This window comes from Emys orbicularis, chromosome 5 (genome assembly GCF_028017835.1).
Source record: "Emys orbicularis isolate rEmyOrb1 chromosome 5, rEmyOrb1.hap1, whole genome shotgun sequence".
Lineage (NCBI taxonomy): Eukaryota > Metazoa > Chordata > Testudines > Emydidae > Emys > Emys orbicularis.
In genome coordinates this window covers 101,736,502-101,757,135 of record NC_088687.1, presented here as the reverse complement: position 1 = coordinate 101,757,135, position 20,634 = coordinate 101,736,502, and the positions used below count along the sequence as shown (strand labels likewise).

The 20,634-nt window shown below is 42.8% G+C and overlaps 1 protein-coding gene across 1 annotated transcript in view; it reads left to right on the top strand.

Moving 5' to 3' along the window:
* The first annotated feature begins 232 nt into the window (after positions 1-232).
* Positions 233-20,634, top strand: part of WDR19 (WD repeat domain 19) — an 85,612-nt gene continuing 65,210 nt past the window's right edge. The window contains exons 1-5 of the mRNA XM_065404994.1: positions 233-289; positions 8,743-8,823; positions 10,060-10,172; positions 11,098-11,271; positions 18,760-18,830. Of these exons, the coding sequence (XP_065261066.1) occupies positions 248-289; positions 8,743-8,823; positions 10,060-10,172; positions 11,098-11,271; positions 18,760-18,830 (481 nt within the window). The 5' untranslated portion in view covers positions 233-247. The remainder of the gene's footprint in view (positions 290-8,742; positions 8,824-10,059; positions 10,173-11,097; positions 11,272-18,759; positions 18,831-20,634) is intronic.

Here is a 20,634-nt window from a genome sequence, read left to right as displayed (position 1 = left end):
GTACATACTTGAATTACATTAATCTTTCCTTTAATTTTTTAATGTTTTTTAAAATGTGTGTATTGTAGGGCTCAAACCTGCATAGGCTGGGTTATGAATTAGAGGCCACATTTCCATCTCTAATTTTGTATGGTTTTTTATACGTATAAATTAGATATATATCTGTTTTTCAGGTAAACACACCAAGCGGATCACTTGTGGTTGCTGGAGTACTGAAAATCTGCTGGCACTAGGTAGTGAAGACAAAATGATAACTATTAGCAATCAGGAAGGAGATACTATAAGACAGGTAATAATAGCAGCATCTTTATCTAACTGTTATACTTAGTTTATGATCCTGGGGCAAGATTCTGTGCTGATCTCTGAGAGTCACAACACTGGACTCTCAGCCCAGTTGGAGTGGATGCTAAAGTGGCTATAAGTCATCTTTGCACTCTCCCAATCCTGGACTGCTCCCAGGGCTGGAGCATAATGTCAGCATACTTTGGGGCGTGTCTAAGTTATAGCAGCCTCTTTGGGTTGCCCTATTGGCTGCAGACTCTGCAGCACTGCATGTTATGGGCCTGCCCCTGAAATGCTGCTCACCACCTCTGCCCCGGTTTATCCCCTATGCCAGGGCTTGCAAGGGGTCCTTGGAAAGCAGCCTTTCCACAGTGTCTGTACCAGGGGAATTCTTCCATGGCCAGATACAGGGCTTTTAGGGCACCTTTAGGATGCTCCAGCCCTTTTACTCTTTGTAAAGTGACTGGAGTAGGGATGAGGATGTTGCCCCTGAAATGTAAGGTAGACCTTCATTACCCCTTTTGAGATGCCAATTCCCTTCTTCCCTCTGATCAGAGTTCTAAGTGTTTTCTTATGTAAATTAGAATCCTTGTGAGCAAAGGCACTTTCTGGATATGCACAACATTTCTAGAATTCACTTAATTTCAAATAGTAGAAACAGTGGTTCATTGAATACTTTTTTAAGAGCAGACTGAAATCTTATTTCTTCAAATGGTTGCAGACATTCCTCCCAGGTGTGCACACGCCCAGTGTACTGAGTCTGGAGAACTTTGCTTAGCACTCCCTTTTGGGGTGGCACTCGCTTCCTTTGGCCTTTCATAGCCCCTCCCATAGCTATTTAAATGCAGCTCTGCACTGACCTCCCTCAGTTCCTTTTCACTGCCTGCAGCTTGAGTTGGAGAATTCTGTGTGGTATCAAATATCGCTGTCACAGAGCTTTCCTATGATTTTGTGTATGTATTTAGTTATAGTAGTGCCCTTAGGATTTAGTTAATTAGTAGTAGTTAGTTAAGTAGGATTTAGCCTGGTGTGATGCCCTCACCAGGTTTTAAACACCGCCTGACATGTGGGGTGGCTGTCTCTAATAGTGACCCCACACTCCGTGTTTATTGTGCCTGGGGAAGGGCACAATAAAGAAAGTGCTCCATCTGTAAGTTGCTCAAAAAGAGAATGTAGGTGGCTAGACACTTGCACCTGTAACAACACATTATGCCTGCTTCGGTGCTGGGAACCTCTGCAGATTGAATAGAGCTGGGCCATCTACCCACTCACTGGTACTGAATCAAGATCAGTTGGACACCATACCATCGACTCCAGTGCCATCAGTGGGCATCCATTGAGTCTGGTATCAACGACATCGGTGTCGGCACCAACTGTTTCCACCCCACTGATGTGTCAGGTAGTGCTGGACTTTCTATGCTTTTCTAGTTCCTGATTCTCTATTAATACAGGAGCATTCAGCTGCAGTGGCTTCTTCTGTGCCCTTGCAGAATTGTCACCATTATTGGCACTATTTTCCACCATTCCTGAAAGTCTTTGATTCCTCCGGGATTACCATTTGTACAGGGATCCGCACTGGTCCTGCAGTAAGGACAGAGGCTCTTGGTCCAGTTCATACTGGCCACCAATGCTGTATCCTTATCCTGAATGTCCTCCTTGGAATCCTTTGGATGTTCCTCAGTCTGCAAGGTCCTGATCCTTAGCTCAGTCCAGGGCAAGGTCGCCAATCCCCTCAGTAGTGTCCCCTCTTGAGCCACCTACACTGCAGACACAGACCAAGGTTGCTCCCTCTGAGCTGGTTCAGCCTGAACCATTGTTACAGGCACAAGTGTTGCTACAGGAGATCCCCATTGGCTCTGCTCTCTTCCTCTTCCTCCTCACCTGATGACTCCACGGTGCTGGATTTCTCCTCTTTTGTGCCTGAGAATTTTAAATCCTTTGAAGATCTCCTGAGGCAAATGGCTTCAGGCTGAGTTTGCTCAAGTACATCAAATTGGTGGACATTCTCCAGTCCTCAGCTCCAGGAAGGGGAGCTCTCCCAATAAATGAAGCAGTTTTGGAACTCGCAAAGACTTTGTGTCATACCCCAGTTTCCTTACCTTTTGTCAGTATGCTTTGCTGTAGTTGTTATTATGTACCTATGCAGGGTTTTGAGTGCTTCTTTTCACATCCAGCCCCAAACTATTATTGTAATAGTGGCAAATGAGAGACTATCTCAGGGGAGATATAAATCCATGCCTAAAGACTTTGGGCTTGTCTACCCTTGAAATGCTATAGCGGCATGCTGCAGCTGCCCCACTTTAGTGCTTCAGTGTAGACACAATCTACGCCAACGGAAGGGGTTCTCCCATCAACATAGGTTATCCACATCCACTAGAGGCAGTACCTATGTCAACGGAAGAATTCTTCCATTGACTTAGCGCTGTCTACACTGGGGGTTAGGTCGACTTAACCACGTTGCTCAGTGGTATGGATTTTTCAGACCCTTGAGCAATGTAGCTGGGTCGACCTAACTCTTTAGTGTAGACCAGGCCAAAGAGTCTGATTGGTTAAATTTGATGGAAAGAAAAATGTGTTCAACCTCATTGTTACAAATGTGCATTTCGAATCAGCAGGCAGTATTATCTGAATATGACTTCATAAATTGGGAGATGTCAAGGCTGATTTCCCCACTCTGGCAGTTTGAGTGCAGAAGGTGGGGACCTGCAAGAATTAAAAAAATTAATACTGGCCACTACAGTCTGGTATTAAACTCCCAAGGTCACAGCTTCTCTCTGACCTTGGATGGGTCGATGCCACCACCTAAGTGAAAACCCCCACCCCTTTTGAGAACCCAGGAAGAAACACTTGGGAATTCCTTCCTGTGGGATACCCTCAAGCCCTTTCACCCCCCCTTCCGGGGAAGAGCTGAGAAAAAAACAAAGGAAATCAGCTGTTGCCACCAGCTAATTAAACAACATACGTACAAACCTCTTAGGGACACAAAAATCCAATCCTGTTCTTAAAAAAGGTAAAAATTTATTAAAAACAAAAAGAAAGGAAATACATTTGGAACTTAGGCTTAAAAGAAACAATTACAAAAATTAAGCATCAAGATAGCTCTCTTGAGGTTCAGCTTAAAGCAAAACAAAAGCATCTGGGGTTAGCACAGGGGAGTTCACAAGCCAAGAAATAAACCTAATCACGTCTTTCTAAATATTCCTAATTTACTTACACATTTGAGAGTTCCAAATATGCAATTCTAGGTATGATCTGATGATTTTTGATCATACCTGGCTTAAAGCTTCTCAAATCATAACTGCTCCTTGTTCCCCTCTTTCCCATAGAACACCACAGACAGATAAAGGGAAGTTTTTTTCCCATTTTAAAAAGTTTAGCCCTCCCATTGGCTCTTTTGGTCAGGTGCCCACGCCTTTCTTTTTACCGGTGTGCTTGTTAACCCTTTACAAGTAAAGCAAGTAGAGAACAGCTACTAAGAGGAATTTTATAGCTAACTGACTGGCTGGGTGTCCATAAAAGGGAGCTCCCTCCCACCCCCTTCATTTATCACAGGAGGCTATGTCCAGATTTACTGATAAGTTGCCAGAATCCTCCAAGGAAGAGTTCAAGACACGCATTGTGGAAGGCCATCTAGTGGCCAAGATGTCATTGCAGTCATCACTGAACATGGCAGACACTTCTTCCAGGATTATGGCCTCAGTTGTATGTCATGGGGTCTACTCACTGCTGGGGTGCTCCCTTGTGGCTGTATCTGGGGATTAGTTCTGCTCATTCTGACGCCCCTTCCTTTATTTGCTCATGCTGCAGCCCCTCTTGCTCTCTAGGAGTTGGAGTGCTTCCTCTTTTACAGTTTTTCCCTTCTGGGATAACACAGTCTCACAGGACCAGCTGGTCCAGGTTCCCTTCTAGGCAGTCTTACTAAGTAAAACTATGTCACTTTCCCAGTGGCTAGTAGGGGACCCTGGGCCTGCCCACTGGGTTCCAGCCCAGGGACCCTACAATCAGCAGCCAAGAGCTGCACCACCTCAACCCTTACTACCATTTCACTGGGCTTCTTCCTACTCTGCCCTCTGCAGGCTTTCCTTTCTACCTACTAATTTGCTGCTCTTGATCTTCAGGACACTTACTTCCCGGACAAGCCCTTGCGAAAGGTCTCTTTAATGGCGAGATTTGCCCTGCCTAGGTTTTTGGGGGGAGGGATAGCTCAATGGTTTGAGCATTGGCCTGCTAAACCCAGGGTTGTGAGTTCAATCCCTGAGGGGGCCATTTAGGGATCTGGGGCAAAAATCTGTCTGGGGATTGGTCCTGCTTTGAGCAGGGGGTTGGACTAGATGACCTCCTGAGGTTCCTTCCAACCCTGATATTCTATGATCCTATGATCCATATGGCAATTTCCCCAAGCCACAGGAAGTTTCTGAGATTTGTAGCAGCGGGTCAACATTGTCAGTGCTCCCCTTTGGCCTGTCCCTGGCTTCATGCATATTTACCAAATGCATGACTTTAGCAGTAGCATATCTCAGAAAAAGAGGAATTCTTTTCTTTCTTTACCTGAACAATTGGTTAGTGAAGGGCAAGTCTTGAGACCAAGTCCGCTGTTACGTCCAGTTCACTCTGTCTTTTCAGTCATCTGGTCTGATTTTGAACAGTCATGGTTAATACCAATACAAAAAATTAAGTTTGTTGGGGCCCCACTATACTCGGAGGGCGTTTTTTCCTAATGAACAATTCCAACCAATTTGTCTCCTGTGATTTTTTCCCTCCACTCTCACTGTTCAGCTACAATCCATGTATGCTTGAGATTGCTAGGCAATATGGCCACATGCAATTACATGTTGCAGAATGCAAGATTGTACCTTCATCCTCCTCAGGGCTGATTAAAGTGGTATATCTCCTGAATTGTCAGTCATTTGATCAGTCCACTAGACCATCCAATAAATGTTTGCAAAGGTGTTCCCTTTGCCTACCCTCCACCAATCAGAACCATAGTTACCAATTCCTTCACAGGAGGTTGGGGAATTTATCTGGGGTCATTGAAAGTTCAAGGTTTGTGGACAGATCAGGAACGTTCTCTTCATATCAACATCCTGGAGTTTCGAGTCATTTACAGTGCGTACCAGGCCTTTCGGGCACAGATCAAGAGCCCCAGAGTCATAACTAAGCATTTTAGCGCCTCGGGCAAGCAATCATATTTGCATGCCCCCCCAGATTTCTGCCTCCCAATGTGCCCCACAGTTTGAAAACTCACCTCTTTCCAGGAGCCTGCAGATCAGAAGCTGGTGGGAGCCGCCTGGCCTACCCAGGCCCCTGGCTGTCCATGCTGTGGGAGTCACGGTGCTGGTTGGTTACCTGGCAGCCCTCCCTGCCCTGCTCCCCGAGCCAGCCACCTCTGCACAGCTGGGCACTCCCCAGGCAGGGTGGGCAGCACAGCTCCAATCTGCACCTGATATGCCTCTGCAACACCTCCTGGAGCTGGCCCCTGCCCATGGAGCCTGGCTGCCATGTGATGCTCCCTGAGGTGCTCCCTGCAGTACTCATCCCCCTTGGGCATCTGCCTCTCAGCAGCCTGGTAACACCCCGGTCCCCACCTAGAGACCTGCCATTGCTTCCAGGTTACTCTTTTCACACTCCCGGCGTGCAGGGTGGAACCATCCCTTGCTCCCCTTGACTGCCCTGCCCCAGCCCTGTGGCTGCAGGGCTTGTGGTCATGCAACTTGAGCTCTGAGCTTGGTGCCCAGCCCAGGCACTGGGGATAGGCAGCTGTCAGCAGAAGAAACAGCTCCATACCACTCCCTCTGCTCCCCACCCAGACCTCTGTTGGGGGAGGGGTCAATGCCCCCCGGCTCTGCACCCTGGGCGATTGCCCTTCTCGCCCCACCCTAGTTACAGCCCTGAAGAGCCTGCTCCAACCAGCTTTGTCAGGAGGCAATAAAGTTTTGGCAATTTTGCATCAGGGAAAACATCACTCCCACAGCTGCTCACGTTCCGGGTGCTCAGAATCACTTGGCCAATCACCTCAGGAAAAATTTCTCCCAGAATCACAAATCGTCTCTGAAGGGTAGTATGCCAAGATCCATCTTCAGAGAATGGGGCATTCTGACTATTGATTGCTTTGCAACAAAAGACAAGAAGTGCTGTCAATTTTGCTCTCAAGCAGGTCTCAGTCCGGTCTCGTTAACAGACACCTTCTATCTGAATTGGTGATCAGTGTTGAGGTATGTCTCCCACCACAATCCCACTCATTCCACAGGTTGTTCTCAAACTGAAGTTGGATCAAGCCAAATTGATCCTCATTGCACCAGTTTGGCCAAGACAATGTTGGCTCTCTGACCTTCTCAATCTACCTATTTGACCTCCGAGTTCTTTTCTCCTCTATCATGACCTACTGATTCGACACCACAGTCAAATTTGGCATCCGGTGCTGAGCAGTCTGCACCTCATGGTTAGATGAGGAGGAAGGACAGTGTGCGGAAACACTTCAGCAACTTCTGCTTAGTAGTAAAAAAACATCCTCTAGGGCTGCCTATTTGGCCAAGTAGAAACATTTTTTGGTTTGGTCACTAGCCCGGGGAATTCAGCCGAGGCAAGCCTGTATTCAGGACATTTTTGCATTGCCTGTTACATCTTCATTCTCTGGTCTATCTCTCAGCTTGTTGAGGGTCCATTTAGCGGCAATCTTGGTGTTCTATCCTCCGATCCAAGGGAAGTCAATTTTCTCAAACTTCATGGTAGTGGAGGAGATGTCAATTTCTTTTCACCTGTGAAAGAAGAGATTTCTTTGTTGGACCTTAGTATAGTATTTGCTGCCCTCATAGGATCTCCGTTTGAGCCCATAGCAACCTGTTCTCTGTTGCTTCTTTTGCCGCAAGGAGAGTGAGTGAACTGCAGATCTTGATGGCAGAGTCTCCATATATGCAATTTTTCAAAGACAAACTGACTCTGCAGCTGCATCCAAGATTTTTGTCTAAGATGGTTTCCCTGTTTTACCTTCATCAAACAATCTACTTACCTGTATTCTTTCAAGCCGCACTCAAATACAGATGAACAGCACCTTTATACATTGGATGTGAGACGTTACTTGGCATTTTATCTGGAAGGGATTAAAGAATTTTATCACTTCAGCTTTTTGTCTCCTATGGGAATCAGATGAAGGAGGTCAGTTGGTTTCCACATGGATGATTTCCAGATGGATCACTGTCTGCATTACAACAGCATATGGGATAGCTCAAGTGCTCCTGCACAGACACTGGTGACTCATTCAACGAGGGCCCAAGCAGCTTCTGTTGTTCTCAGTAATGTTTCTGTACATTTTCAGTGCTGCTATCTGGTCTTCTGTGCGTACTTTTACAAGACACTATGCTGTTTTGACTGCGTCTCAGTCAGATGCCACTTTGGAAAGGCAGTCATCCAGTCGCTGTTTAACTAGAGCCCATGCCTAAGCCCTACCTCTTCGGTTACTGCTTGTGAGTCACCTGAGTGGAATATACATCTGCAACCGCTCGAAGATGAAAAACAGTTACCTATCTGTACTGTAACTGTTGTGCTTTGAGATGTGAGTGCAGACGTGTATTCCACAACCCACTTTCTGTCCCCTCTGCATTGGAGTCTCAAATCTTGATACTTCGTGTGACGGAACTAAGGAGGGGTCGGGGTGGTGCTGCCCTTAAATAGCTATGGGAGTGGCTAGGAGGGGTCCGATGGGCAGTTCTAAGCAAAGTTCTCCGACTTCAGTGCAATGGGCATGTGTACACCTGAGTGGAATACATGGCTGCACCTGCATCTCAAAGAACAATGGTTACAGTACAGATAAGTACCTGTTTTTTCTTTAGCTGGACCCTAGTCTGGGGAGAGTTCAAATGAATCTATGTTTTGGCTGTATTTTGTATATAGTAAATGGCTTTGGAATTCATATGGAAGCAAAGCTATATAAATACAACATGAATCTCCTTATGGGTGAGTAGACAGGGCTGCTTGTTTCATCTCATCCGCTTTTGTCTTTAAATGTCGGCCCTGTCTTCTTTTCCCACTACATTCTTTTGCTGCATGACCTCAATTGGTCACGCCACTTCAGTTACTACCCTGTCTACAAAACAACATGAAGATCTGCCTGTTCATCTCTATTTAGACTTGCATCTGTAACTGCCTTTTAGACATCTAAACCTGGATGTTCCCTGGCAATTCAAGCTCAACATGATCAAAACTGATCTTTTCCCTTTCCTTTCCTTTCCTTTCCTTTCCTTTCTTTCTTCTGTTATTAATGAAGAAAGGATGTTGGAGTTGTGAATAAAGGGAGAATAGTGGAATTGTTGTAATTTTATTTATTTATTTATTTATTTATTTATATTGCATTAACACCCAAAATATTCTAGATAGGATAAGTGTCCTCTTACCTTATCTGTGCAGTGCTTGGCACACTGTGCTACATAAATAAATAATATCTGAATCTGGACTTCCTTCTCGCAGACTTCAGTGAGATCGGATCCCAGTGATATGCAGTTCTCAGTGATGAAGACTGATGAAAGAATATCAACCAGGGAAAGCACAGTAAGCAGACTGTATGAAACCAATGCACAACACCATTCAGCACATCTCAGATGTTGTTCTGAATGTAAACAGAATGCCCTACCTGTCTCTGCCACATTAGCATACAGTATTACTTAAAAGGTTCAGATGGCGTTATCTGAAAAGGAAGAATTAATTTGATTAAAATAAACAAACTATACTACAAACTAAAGTAAAGTTGCTGTGGTATCTTTAGAAGAAGAGCTTAAAATAATAGTAATTCTTAAACATTTCAGACCTTTAGCTCTTACGATGACTAGTGGTACTCACATTTAAGAACTAAATGCTTTAAGAGGTTATGACTAGAGATGGGCTGAGGCCAAATCTTTGGATTCACACACACTCAGACTTGGGGAAACTCAAATCTCTTGTTATCAGCTATTACCGTTTTTTGGGTTTGCACTGGGGCTTGGTTTTTCCCCCAAATATGTTAAGAAACAGGGTTGGGGGGAGGGGGTTTATTAGTATTTTAATACTCCTAAAATAGGCGTTAGCATGAATAGTGCTTCACTTTTAGACTGAGGGCAAACAGAGAATGATCTAAATTAAGATAGAAAATTAATCTTTTTGTTTAATATTCTTGTCAATCCAAGCAAACACAAAGCATGAGACATAAAACAAGTTCTTCCTTGTTTTCTTGTTATAGTTGTTATAGTAATAAGCCTCTATTTTCTGATGATCTCCCTTCCCTGTGTTACCCTGCATTGAGCTAGCTTCTACTTTGTCTGATAGTAATGCTATTTATTTGGTTGCCAGAGAATGCAAAAAGAGAGCATTGAAAACTGAGACAAAATCCATCATCTCTGTGGATTTCCTCAAATAAGAAGCATTTATCTAGATAGATATTAAATTGTATGTCTTCATAATTTTTAAGGAAATCATTTTAAAATTACTTGAATAGCTTTTAAGGACATTTCATTACATTATTAAATATTTTTTATGTTTAGAAATGTTATCTGTTTAGAAGCTTTGTTTATATCATTGACTAACATTAGCCACCAGAGCTGTGATACTGTTTCCTTGCACTCTATGGATGACAATTCTCTGCATCCCAAAAAACACAATATCCTTTGATTTTAAGTTATAACTTGACCAGTGGAACTAGACCTTGAACTGAATTCTGAAGGATAAAAGCTTTGTCTTTTAGTAAAAACAGTAGTGTTTTTATTTTAAAATGGCGTTCTCACTGGGTGTGTTTTTCACTTTGTCAATTGGCAGGTAAGCGTGGTGGTTGGCAAGAAAACATTGTTTCTTTTTAATCTGAATGATCCTGATAACCCAATTGATCTGGAATTTCAGCAACGCTATGGCAACATTGTAACCTATAGATGGTGAGTAAGCACTAACTTCTTAATATTGCAAGAAAAACCTGAGGTTTTTATCTTTCTAATTTATTTTCATTTCTGGTATTTATCACACTATCACATGAGGATTTTTGGGTTTATACAGTATCTTTTTAATACAATATTCCTTTCAGACTAAAGCAGTGGTCCACAAACTGGGGGGCATGCCCCTCTAGGGGGACATGGAGGAATGTTCAGCGAGTGCATGGTGGGGCCCGGGCCAGTTCCCATAGGGGGTGGGGAGGGAGCACCACCCAGCCCCGCTTCATTCCCAGCCCAGCTCCGGCCCCAGCTGCAGCTCCGCTCCTCCCCAGCTCTGCCCCAATCCCAGTTCCAGCCGCAGGTCTGCTCTGGCCCCAGCCACCGCTCCTCTATGTCCCCTGCTCTGCCCCCAGCCCATTCCTCAGCCCTCATGATTTTGTAAACATACTCTCCACTCCATTATCCAAGTATTAATGAAAATATTGACTAGTACCAGACCCAGCAGGGCTGGCCTTAGGGTTGGGTGGGCTGGGCAACGGCCCAGGGGTGCCGTTCTAAGAGGGTGTCTCCGGAGCAGGGGTGCCCCTCCTCCCCCCTGCTGTGCTGCTCTGTTGCTGTCTGCATCCACTGCTGCTCCTGCCCCACCCCCCTTCCCTGCCTTGGAGCCGCCCCTAGCCAAGCTGCTCCCGGGAGCCTCCTGTCTGCTGTTTTCCTATGGTGAGGACCTCAATGAGGAGAGGAGATCTAGACACCTCTCCCACCAACAAGTATTTTTATATCTGCTGTAGGAAGACTCAATGCATTTCTGTCTTTCTTTCTTCAGCAATCTGACTTTCATCCTGCTCAGGAGTTTTTTCTCATATTGCGTTACTTTCTATGCAGCCAGGCTGCCCAGCCATCTCTCTCTCTTTAAATGTTGGTTTTGCTATAGGTATGGTGATGGCTACATCATGATTGGCTTCTCACGTGGGTGCTTTGTTGTTATTTCTACACACATTCGTGAGATTGGTCAAGAGATTTTTCAAGCTCGCAATCATAAGGATAACCTAACCAGCATTGCAATATCACAATCACTAAACAAAGCTGCATCATGTGGAGACAACTGGTAAGTGATCATATTTGTTTATAAAATGTCTGAAATAGCAAGTGTCTTAAAGCAAACACTATTATTTATTTTCTTCATTGTTCTAACTTTTGATATCTTGTTTATTTTGTATTGGCTAATGTGATACTTGAATACAAAAGTGTTAGTGACATACTTTCATTATTGTGTGCTACAGACTAGACACAGAATGCCTGTTATCAGTAGTAGGAATTGTTCATCTAATCCACTTCATGTGCTATTGAGAAAATTTAACCCATTTATGGGATAATAAGGGTTGATCTGCACACCATTTTTGTAACAGTATAATGGTATATCTGTTTAGAAACAAACATAGTTAAAAGTGTGGATGCAATTAGCCAGTATAAAGGTGTTTATATCAGTATAGCTGAATTTACAGAAATAAGTTATATTGATGTAAGGACTGTTATATCAACTGTATAACTGGGCCCACATGAGGGGGGAGGTTGTACTATTTTAACTGTGTCTATTTTTAAACGAGTATAGTGATACAAATACTGTGTGTAGACAGTCCCTCCGTTTGTTTGATGTCTAAAACTTGACTTCTTTAGAACAAGCTAAAATGCATGCATCCTGCTCTGAAGCTGAACAAACTCTGGCTTGGGCAAACCACTACCTGGAATAGTTTTCAAAGGCTGGGACCCTCCACTGAGAGACCATGCCACCATCCTTGAAGAGTTTTATCTCAGAAATAGACAAGAAGATAATCTCAATTTCTATGATGGGCCTAATGTGAGAGTTGGATTTTCACACTGTGAGCAAACAGACAGATTAATTGTCTGCATGTCTTTTATTATGTATTTGTACAGCACCTAGCACAACGGAGTCCTGATTATAAATATTTATTATTTGTACTACAGTAGCACCTAAAGACCTCTGACCCAGAGTTCAGGGTTGCATTATGTTAGGCATTGGATGGATGGACTCCAAAATGGTGGCCCCTGCCAGCTAGAGTTTATATTCTAATTAAGCTAATCATGGTTGGGGCCTCAGCAATGGCTACTGTAAAGCAAATAATAAAACTAGACCTGCCATCCAGGTGGCACAAGGATATCAGTCTTTGGCAGAGAGCGCTTCCTTGATCAATGTCTTGAAACCAGAGTGGTAATGCATGCCATTCACATTATGCAAGAACTGAAGGGCACAACAGTTGGAATCCAAAGACACAGCACTATAGCATCAACCATCAGAGGGTATAAAGAGCTGAGTACTAAGCTGTTGAGTCTTTCAATTCTAGATCACTAGTTTAAATCCATCCCGCTTTCATATTCAGTTGTTTCCACATGGTGGTTATTCAGTAGCTTAATTAAAATGAGTCCAGTCTCTAGTAGATGAGGGTCTGACTCACCAAAACCACCACCACATTTGTTACTAATTGGAACCCTTACTGGCAATCTCAACAGAAAGGCCAAGGTTTGAATGGATATGGAGACTGAATGTGATCCTCTCATTCTCCTTCGCGTGCCTGTCCATATATATTCCACTGTTGATGCATATACATCCCAGGCACTCAAGATTGGAGTCTTTTGGCCAGCAGTGTCCATTGGGGCTGCACAGGCACGGTGAGTGTCATTCTGCTCACATACCAAAGGCATTACGGGTTTTGCAGGCCCTAGTGCCACTCAGTTCCATCACCATTGCCAATATCTGTGAGATATAGCTCCCTAGTGTCTTGACACAATTTTCATCAACTTTTTGTGGATTGTTGTCTATATTATTGTTAGTTAGGATAGTTTGCCTGTTGGCAAGTTTTGGTAGTTTACGTCCTTGTTTTCTTTTCATTTTCTCTCTTATCAGGAGCTTCTTCCTAATACCAAGGCTTAGGTCTCATCTGAAGTTGCCTGGCTTTATGTATTGCTCCTCTTGTGAGGTGCCATGATCAGTTAATGATGGATATCCCATATGCGTTTTTTGGTTGGGGAAGGTCATATCCCTGATAAATGCAAGTCCTTTTTCTAAAAGGACTTTGAAGGCAAGAGAGGCACACCTTAATCTGTTTTTATTTGACTGCTCTATGCAGCCTGCCTCTGATCCAGGATGGGGAGAACCCCCTCCTTCCCCAGGCAGGTTTGATTTCAGTCTAGCCTATATGAGTTCCAATTACTCTAGTTTGTGGGCCCCATCTTCTAAGACTGTCCCAGCTATGGATGTGAGTAGAACTGAAAAGGTCAGAACCTTGGAGAAAAAGGAGCATCACTCCTTTGGGAAGAGCAGGGGCAGATCCCTGCTGGGAATTCCTAGTAAAAAGAGGTCCAAGTTCCCTCTCCACTCCCAATCTAAAGAGACTCCTTCGTCTGAGTTGAGTACCTCTAGAACTCTGAGGGGGCAAGTTACCAGAACTCTGGCACCATCTCAAGAATCAAAACTAGCTGCCTCTGAGACCAGAGCATCGGGGCTACTTCAAAACCAAGTGCTCCGCCACCAACTCTTGCCTCACCAACCCTTTTTGATACCAGTCTCTTTGGTACTGTTTCCTTCGACACCGAGTACTTTAGCACTGGACATGTCAGCACAATCCACCCTGGTGCTATCCATCCCCACACCGAGGTTAGGCACCATCCTTCTCTATAGTGAAGAAGCATGCTGTATCAAAGGATATTCATGTCCTGATGAGCCAGAATCTTACACAGAGCCAAATTTCCCCACCAGAATGACAATGTCAGTACTGGGTGGTCTGCTCAATGCAGGTTAACGTTGCAACCTAGGACACTAGCTTCAGCAGCCTCCCACTTAGATCTGGAGTGCTCTTGCTTCTCATCAAATTCCCAACACAACAGGGAGGGATCCCCTACATATTCACCAAGGACCCCCTCATTTGATCCTTATGCGTCTGAAAGAGAGTCAAGGGCTTCATTCATGCCTGTATCATATAGGGGGTATGGGAGTAGACATATGCCCTGGTCCCCTTCTCTCTGGTCCCCAGGACCTTTTCCATGTAATGTTCCATTATGGCTCTTTTGAAACACCTGAGGTCTTCATCATATGAGGCACCACACTTCTGCACCACCATCCAGAGTAAAACCTCTTCTCCTGCACCTTCCCAGGGACCTAGGATTTCTCAGCTTGCAGTCCATGATGTTTGTAGGACCTTTTTTTTGGAAAGGTCCAGAACTTTCAGAGTTTCCACAAGATAGCATTTGCTGACAGAATGAAGAGTAAAGTGATACAAGCTCAGAATATCGGTCTGTAATGTATTAGGGCTGTATTAGGGCCTATAATGAGCTAGCTAGTTTATATCCTCCAGCTGAGATTAAGGCTCTTTCTACAGGGCCCAGGCAGCCTCTGCAGCTTCTTTGCAAACTATACCCATTCCAGACATCTGCAGGGCAGCTACTTGGGGTTCAGTTCATACTTATACAGTTCATACGTCCATTACCTTGTGGAAGCATTGAAATCTGATGCTTCTTTTGGCAGAACAGTGCTGCAATCTTTAAGTAGACTCCAAGCACCCACCTCCTTACATTAGGTTCCTGCTTGTGAGTCACCAAGAGTGGAATATATGTAGACAAGCACTCAAAGAAAGAAAAGTTACTTACAGTAAATGGCGTTCTTTGACATATGTTGTCCATATATATTCTACAACCCTCCCTCCTTCCCTGCTACTATGGAATCCTATAACACCTGGAGTCTGTGATGGCAAAGGAACTAAGTGGCAGTTGGGCACACACTGCCCATTGTGCTCTCAGTCCTGGAGCATGTGGACACTTAAGGAACATGTGTGGCCCCAGAACCAGGGCTGGATTACCCAATAGTCAGACTAAGCACGTGCTTAGGGCACCAGCAAAGCAGAGGGCACCAAAAAAAATGAGTTTTTTTTTTTTTTTAAATTTGATATTCGATATTTCAAAAAAAGCATTGAAGTAGTCTTCATGGGAAAAATCAGAACTTTGTTAGACTTCTTTACACTCCACTACACACTCTTCCCCCGTTTTTCTGTTCTCTTTTTATTACTTATCCCCACCTAAACCAGGGGGGCGTCCTACTAACGTAGATCGAAATAATGCAAGGAAATCAGAGACTGTAACTGATCATCCTACTCCTGGTGGTAAAACAGACATTGTTCTAGAAGATGTGGATGTGTCAGAGACTGAACCTGATCATGCTGTAAATAATAGGAGAAAAGATCCTGGTATGTGGGTTGATTTCAGTATCGATGATGTAGCTTACTGGATAGATCGTGGACCAAATGACTGTCAACACCACACTGGGCCATTTGAGAAATCACGTCGGACTTTTACCAATGGCAAACAAACAAGATATTGTCCACAAAAAATATTTTTCGGCATGAAAGCGAATAGAAAGAGAAATACACTCGAGAATGGCTACTATATTCACCATCAACAGGGTCTGTGTACTGTTTTGTTTGCAAACTTTTTGCATATAAACCTTCAACATCCCGGTTTGCTGCAGATGGATTTAGTGACTGGCGGAATACTGTTTTAATTGAACAACATGAAAATAGCACTACTCACAGAGATTCAGTGTTGACATATTTAAATATAAGACAGGGCTTTGGATTGACACAAAAATTGGAAGAATAAATTAAAGGGGAGCATGAATACTGGCAACATGTCTTGCAGCGTGTTATAGCTGTTATTCAAACATTAGCTGAACGTGGTCTGACACATTTGGATCATTGCAGAATGGAAATTTCTTGGGATTGTTGGAGCTTGTGGCTCAGTTTGACCATTTTTAGCAGGCCATATCTCAAAAATGGGAATGCTAGCAAAGGTAACCCATCATACTTATCCAAGACAATATGTGATGAACTCATTGGTCTAATGAGTGACAAAGTTCATTCAGCTATTGTGGATGAAATAAGTACTGCTGGGTACTTCAGTTTATCTGTCGACTCTACACCTGATCTTTCACATATTGATCAATTGAGTATTGTACTAAGATATGTGTCTCCCACAGATGGAAAACCAGTTGAACGATTTATAACATTCCTCAATTTGAAAAGCCACACTGGTGAAGAAATGGCAAATCAAGTACTGCATTATTTGTGCCAAGTTTGCAAAATAGATTTCTCAAAGTGCAGAGGTCAATCTTATGACAACGCTGCCAACATGTCAGGGCGTTATCAAGGAATGCAGAAGTAGCTTTTAGAACAGAACAAATATGCCATATAGAAAGACGGAATACAATGTGTATTTCCAAATGTAGAGATCGCACTACGTATTTTTCTAACATTGATGATTACTAACTGCTCTGCAGAACACTCTTTTTCTCAGCTGAAAAGAATAAAAATCCCTCAGAGAACAACAAGGTGTCAGGACAGACTTGTAAAAAGCAACAGAGGGTCCTGTGGCACCTTTAAGACTAACAGAAGTATTGGGAGCATAAGCTTTCGTGGGTAAGAACCTCACTTCTTCAGATGCAAGTAATGGAAATCTCCAGAGGCAGGTATAAATCAGTGTGGAGATAACGAGGTTAGTTCAATTAGGGAGGGTGAGGTGCTCTGCTAGCAGTAGAGGTGTGAACACCAAGGGAGGAGAAACTGCTTCTGTAGTTGGATAGCCAACTACAGACAGCGCCCACAGACAACCCGCCAACCTTAAGCATATTCTCACCAGCAACCACGCAACCACCTTAAGCAGTCCTCGCCCACAGACAACCCGCCAACCTTAAGCATATTCTCACCAGCAACCACGCACCGCACCATAACAACTCTAACTCAGGAACCAACCCATGCAACAAACCTCGATGCCAACTCTGCCCACATATCTACACCAGCAGCACTATCACAGGATCTAACCAGATCAGCTACAACATCACCGGCTCATTCACCTGCACGTCCACCAATGTTATATATGCCATCATGTGCCAGCAATGCCCCTCTGCTATGTACATTGGCCAAACTGGACAGTCACTACGCAAGAGGATAAATGGACACAAGTCAGATATCAGGAATGGCAATATACAAAAACCTGTAGGAGAACACTTTAACCTCCCTGGCCACACAATAGCAGATGTTAAGGTAGCCATCTTACAGCAAAAAAACTTCAGGACCAGACTCCAAAGAGAAACTGCTGAGCTCCAGTTTATTTGCAAATTTGACACCATCAGATCAGGATTAAACAAAGACTGTGAATGGCTATCCAACTACAGAAGCAGTTTCTCCTCCCTTGGTGTTCACACCTCTATTGCTAGCAGAGCACCTCACCCTCCCTGATTGAACTAACCTCGTTATCTCCACACTGATTTATACCTGCCTCTGGAGATTTCCATTACTTGCATCTGAAGAAGTGAGGTTCTTACCCATGAAAGCTTATGCTCCCAATACTTCTGTTAGTCTTAAAGGTGCCACAGGACCCACTGTTGCTTTTTACAGATTCAGACTAACACGGCTACCCCTCTGATACAGGACAGACTTGATTCACTTTCCCTATTGTGTATGGAAGCAGACATGCTTCATCGAGTCAGCTTCGATCAACTTATCCAGAATTTTGCAATCAGAAAATCTAGAAAGAAGCTATTTTAATTTCAGCATACATGTAAGTTTTATGTCATTTTGAAAATTAAAATTTTATTTTATGATATAGTATTGTTTTTATTTTGAATTACATATGGGGGGGCACCATAATCTTTTCAGTGCTTAGGGCCTCTAAAGGTCTTAATCCGGCCCTGCCCAGAAGATACACCTGGCAAAAAGAGCCAATATCAAGCACATGGGGTACATGCTCACCAAGAGTAGAATATATACGGACAGCACATCTTGAAGGATTCCAGTTATTGTAAGGTAATTTACTTAGGGATAATCCCTCCAGAATAGGGTTAAGCAAGTGGTGCAGCAGGGTAGGAAAGTTCCACAGTGCAGTAGCAACACAAAGACTTCATGCTCCTGCGCTCTGAATTTAGCAACTTTTAACTGATGTTAGTGTTTGTGGCCCAGGAACGAGTTGCTTAGGTCCATGATTCAGTGTTAGCCCATCAGGTGCTTCTATGTGTGCACATGAGTGTATCATGACAGAGCCACATGAGAAAGGGTAGTGTTATTTTCCCATCCTTGAAGTCCTGAACGGAGAAGTCTCTCTTCCACTTCTCAATATTTTTGTCCCATGAGAGGATGGATCAGTCTGTCATTCTCCCAGTGTCCAGGAAGAGCACTCTATGATCATATAAATAATATGACGTCTATGCAACCAGCCTCAGTGTTCAGTGCAAAAACTAAAATGCATACAAGGAGTCAGACACATTTGATTTGGGAAATGATTTCAGTTTAATATTTCTCTAGTGTGTGTATATAGGAAGCCAAGTAAAAATTAATTTAAAGTATATAACATCTAGGTTGACAGTGTCTGTTTTTTCAAAAACTACATATTTGGGGAACCTAAAGCACTTTCCATTCTCCCTTTAATATTTTTTTTCTCCATAATGAGCGTATCTCTCTTCACTAACTACTTTGAGTTCATGATGGTTAGGATGATAGTACTAGTAAAGGTAGTGACTGTTTATATTTTGTTTTAGCATTAAGATTCATGACCTGTCAGAACTGAAAGAAATGTATGCTATAATAAACCTGGATGATGAAAATAAAGGTATGATAAAGTTTCCAAAGCTGTAAAACAGAATTTTGTTTACATTAATATGTTTACAAGAGGGAATGTACAGAGAAGAATATTTATTGAAAAGCTGTCTAAATATAGACTATTGTTAACTCCCTCCTTTTCAATGTGTATGTATTATGAGATGGTCTGTTTGCCAAACTGGGTATTTAACGTAGCTTTTGGGGGTTTTTTTTGTTTTTTGTTTTTTGTTTTTTTTAACAAAACACATAGAGATCCTGTTTTTCAAAACAGTTGATTGTCCAGTATTTTTGAATCCATAGCATGATATATTCAAATTACTAAAATAATAGTGTGTTTATTTTTTCCCGTTTTGCTTTTCTGAGTGGCATGTTCTTGTGCTAAGCGTATGTATATCTCTGGAGCAGGAGTCCCTGCCACTGTTACCTCCTATTTCAATATTGGATTCATTTATTGTGAATTTCGATAAAATTCACTCTGAAATTAAGACCAAATTAGCGGGTTATGGTCTGTGATGATAAACTATTTCTGTTCCATTCTACATAGGTTTTTATACTTAAATACAAAGGGTGTGAAAAAATTAGGGCTGTCAAGCAATTAAAAAAACTAATCATGCAATTAATCACACTGTTAAGCAATAATAGAATACCATTTATTTAAATATTTTTGGATGTTTTCTAAATTTTCAAATATATTGATTTCAATTACAACACAGAATACAAAGTGTACAATGCTCACTTTATATTTATTTTTGATTGCAAATATTTGCACTGTAAAAAACAAAAGAAATAGTATATTTCAATTCACCTAATACAAATACTGTAGTGCAATCTCTTTATCGTGAAAGTTGAACTTACAAATGTAGAATTATGTACAAAAAATAACTGCATTCAAAAACAAAACAATGTAAAACTTTAGAACCTACAAGCCCACTCAGTCCTACTTCAGCCAATCGCTCAGACAAACAAGTTCGGTTACAATTTGCAGGAGATAATGCTGCCCACGTCTTGTTTACAATGTCACCTGAAAGTGAGAACAGGCATTTGCATGGCATTGTAACAGGCGTCACAAGATATTTACATGCCAGATGTGCTAAAGATTCAGCTGTCCCTTCATGTTTCAACTACCATTCTAGAAGACATGTGTCCATGCTGGTGACGAGTTCTGCTCGATAACGATCCAAAGCAGAGCAGACCGACACATGTTCATTTTCATCATCTGAGTCAGATGACACCAGCAGAAGGTTCATTTTCTTTCTTGGTCGTTCGGGTTCTGTAGTTTCCGCATCGGAATGTTGCTCCTTTAAGACATCTGAAAGCATTCTCCACACCTCATCCCTCTTAGATTTTGGAAGGCACTTCAGATTCTTAATCCTTGGGTCAAGTGCTGTATCTATCCTTAGAAATCTCACATTGGTACCTTCTTTGTGTTTTGTCAAATCTGCTGTGAAAGAGTTGTTAAAATGAACATGTGCTGGGTCATCATCCAAGACTGCTACAACATGAAATACGTGGCAGAATGTGGGTAAAACAGAACAGGAGACGTACAATTCTCCCCCAAGGAGTTCAGTCACAAATTTAATTAACACATTATTTTTTTAACGAGCATCATCTGCATGGAAGCGTGTCCTCTGGAATGGTGGCCAAAGCATGAAGGGGCATACGAATGGTTAGCATATCTGGCACATAAATACTTTGCAATGCCGGCTACAAAAGTGCCATACAAATGCCTGCTCTCACTTTCTGGTGACATTGTAAATGAGAAGAAGGAAGCATTATCTCCTATAAATGTAAACTAACTTGTTTGTCTTAGCGAT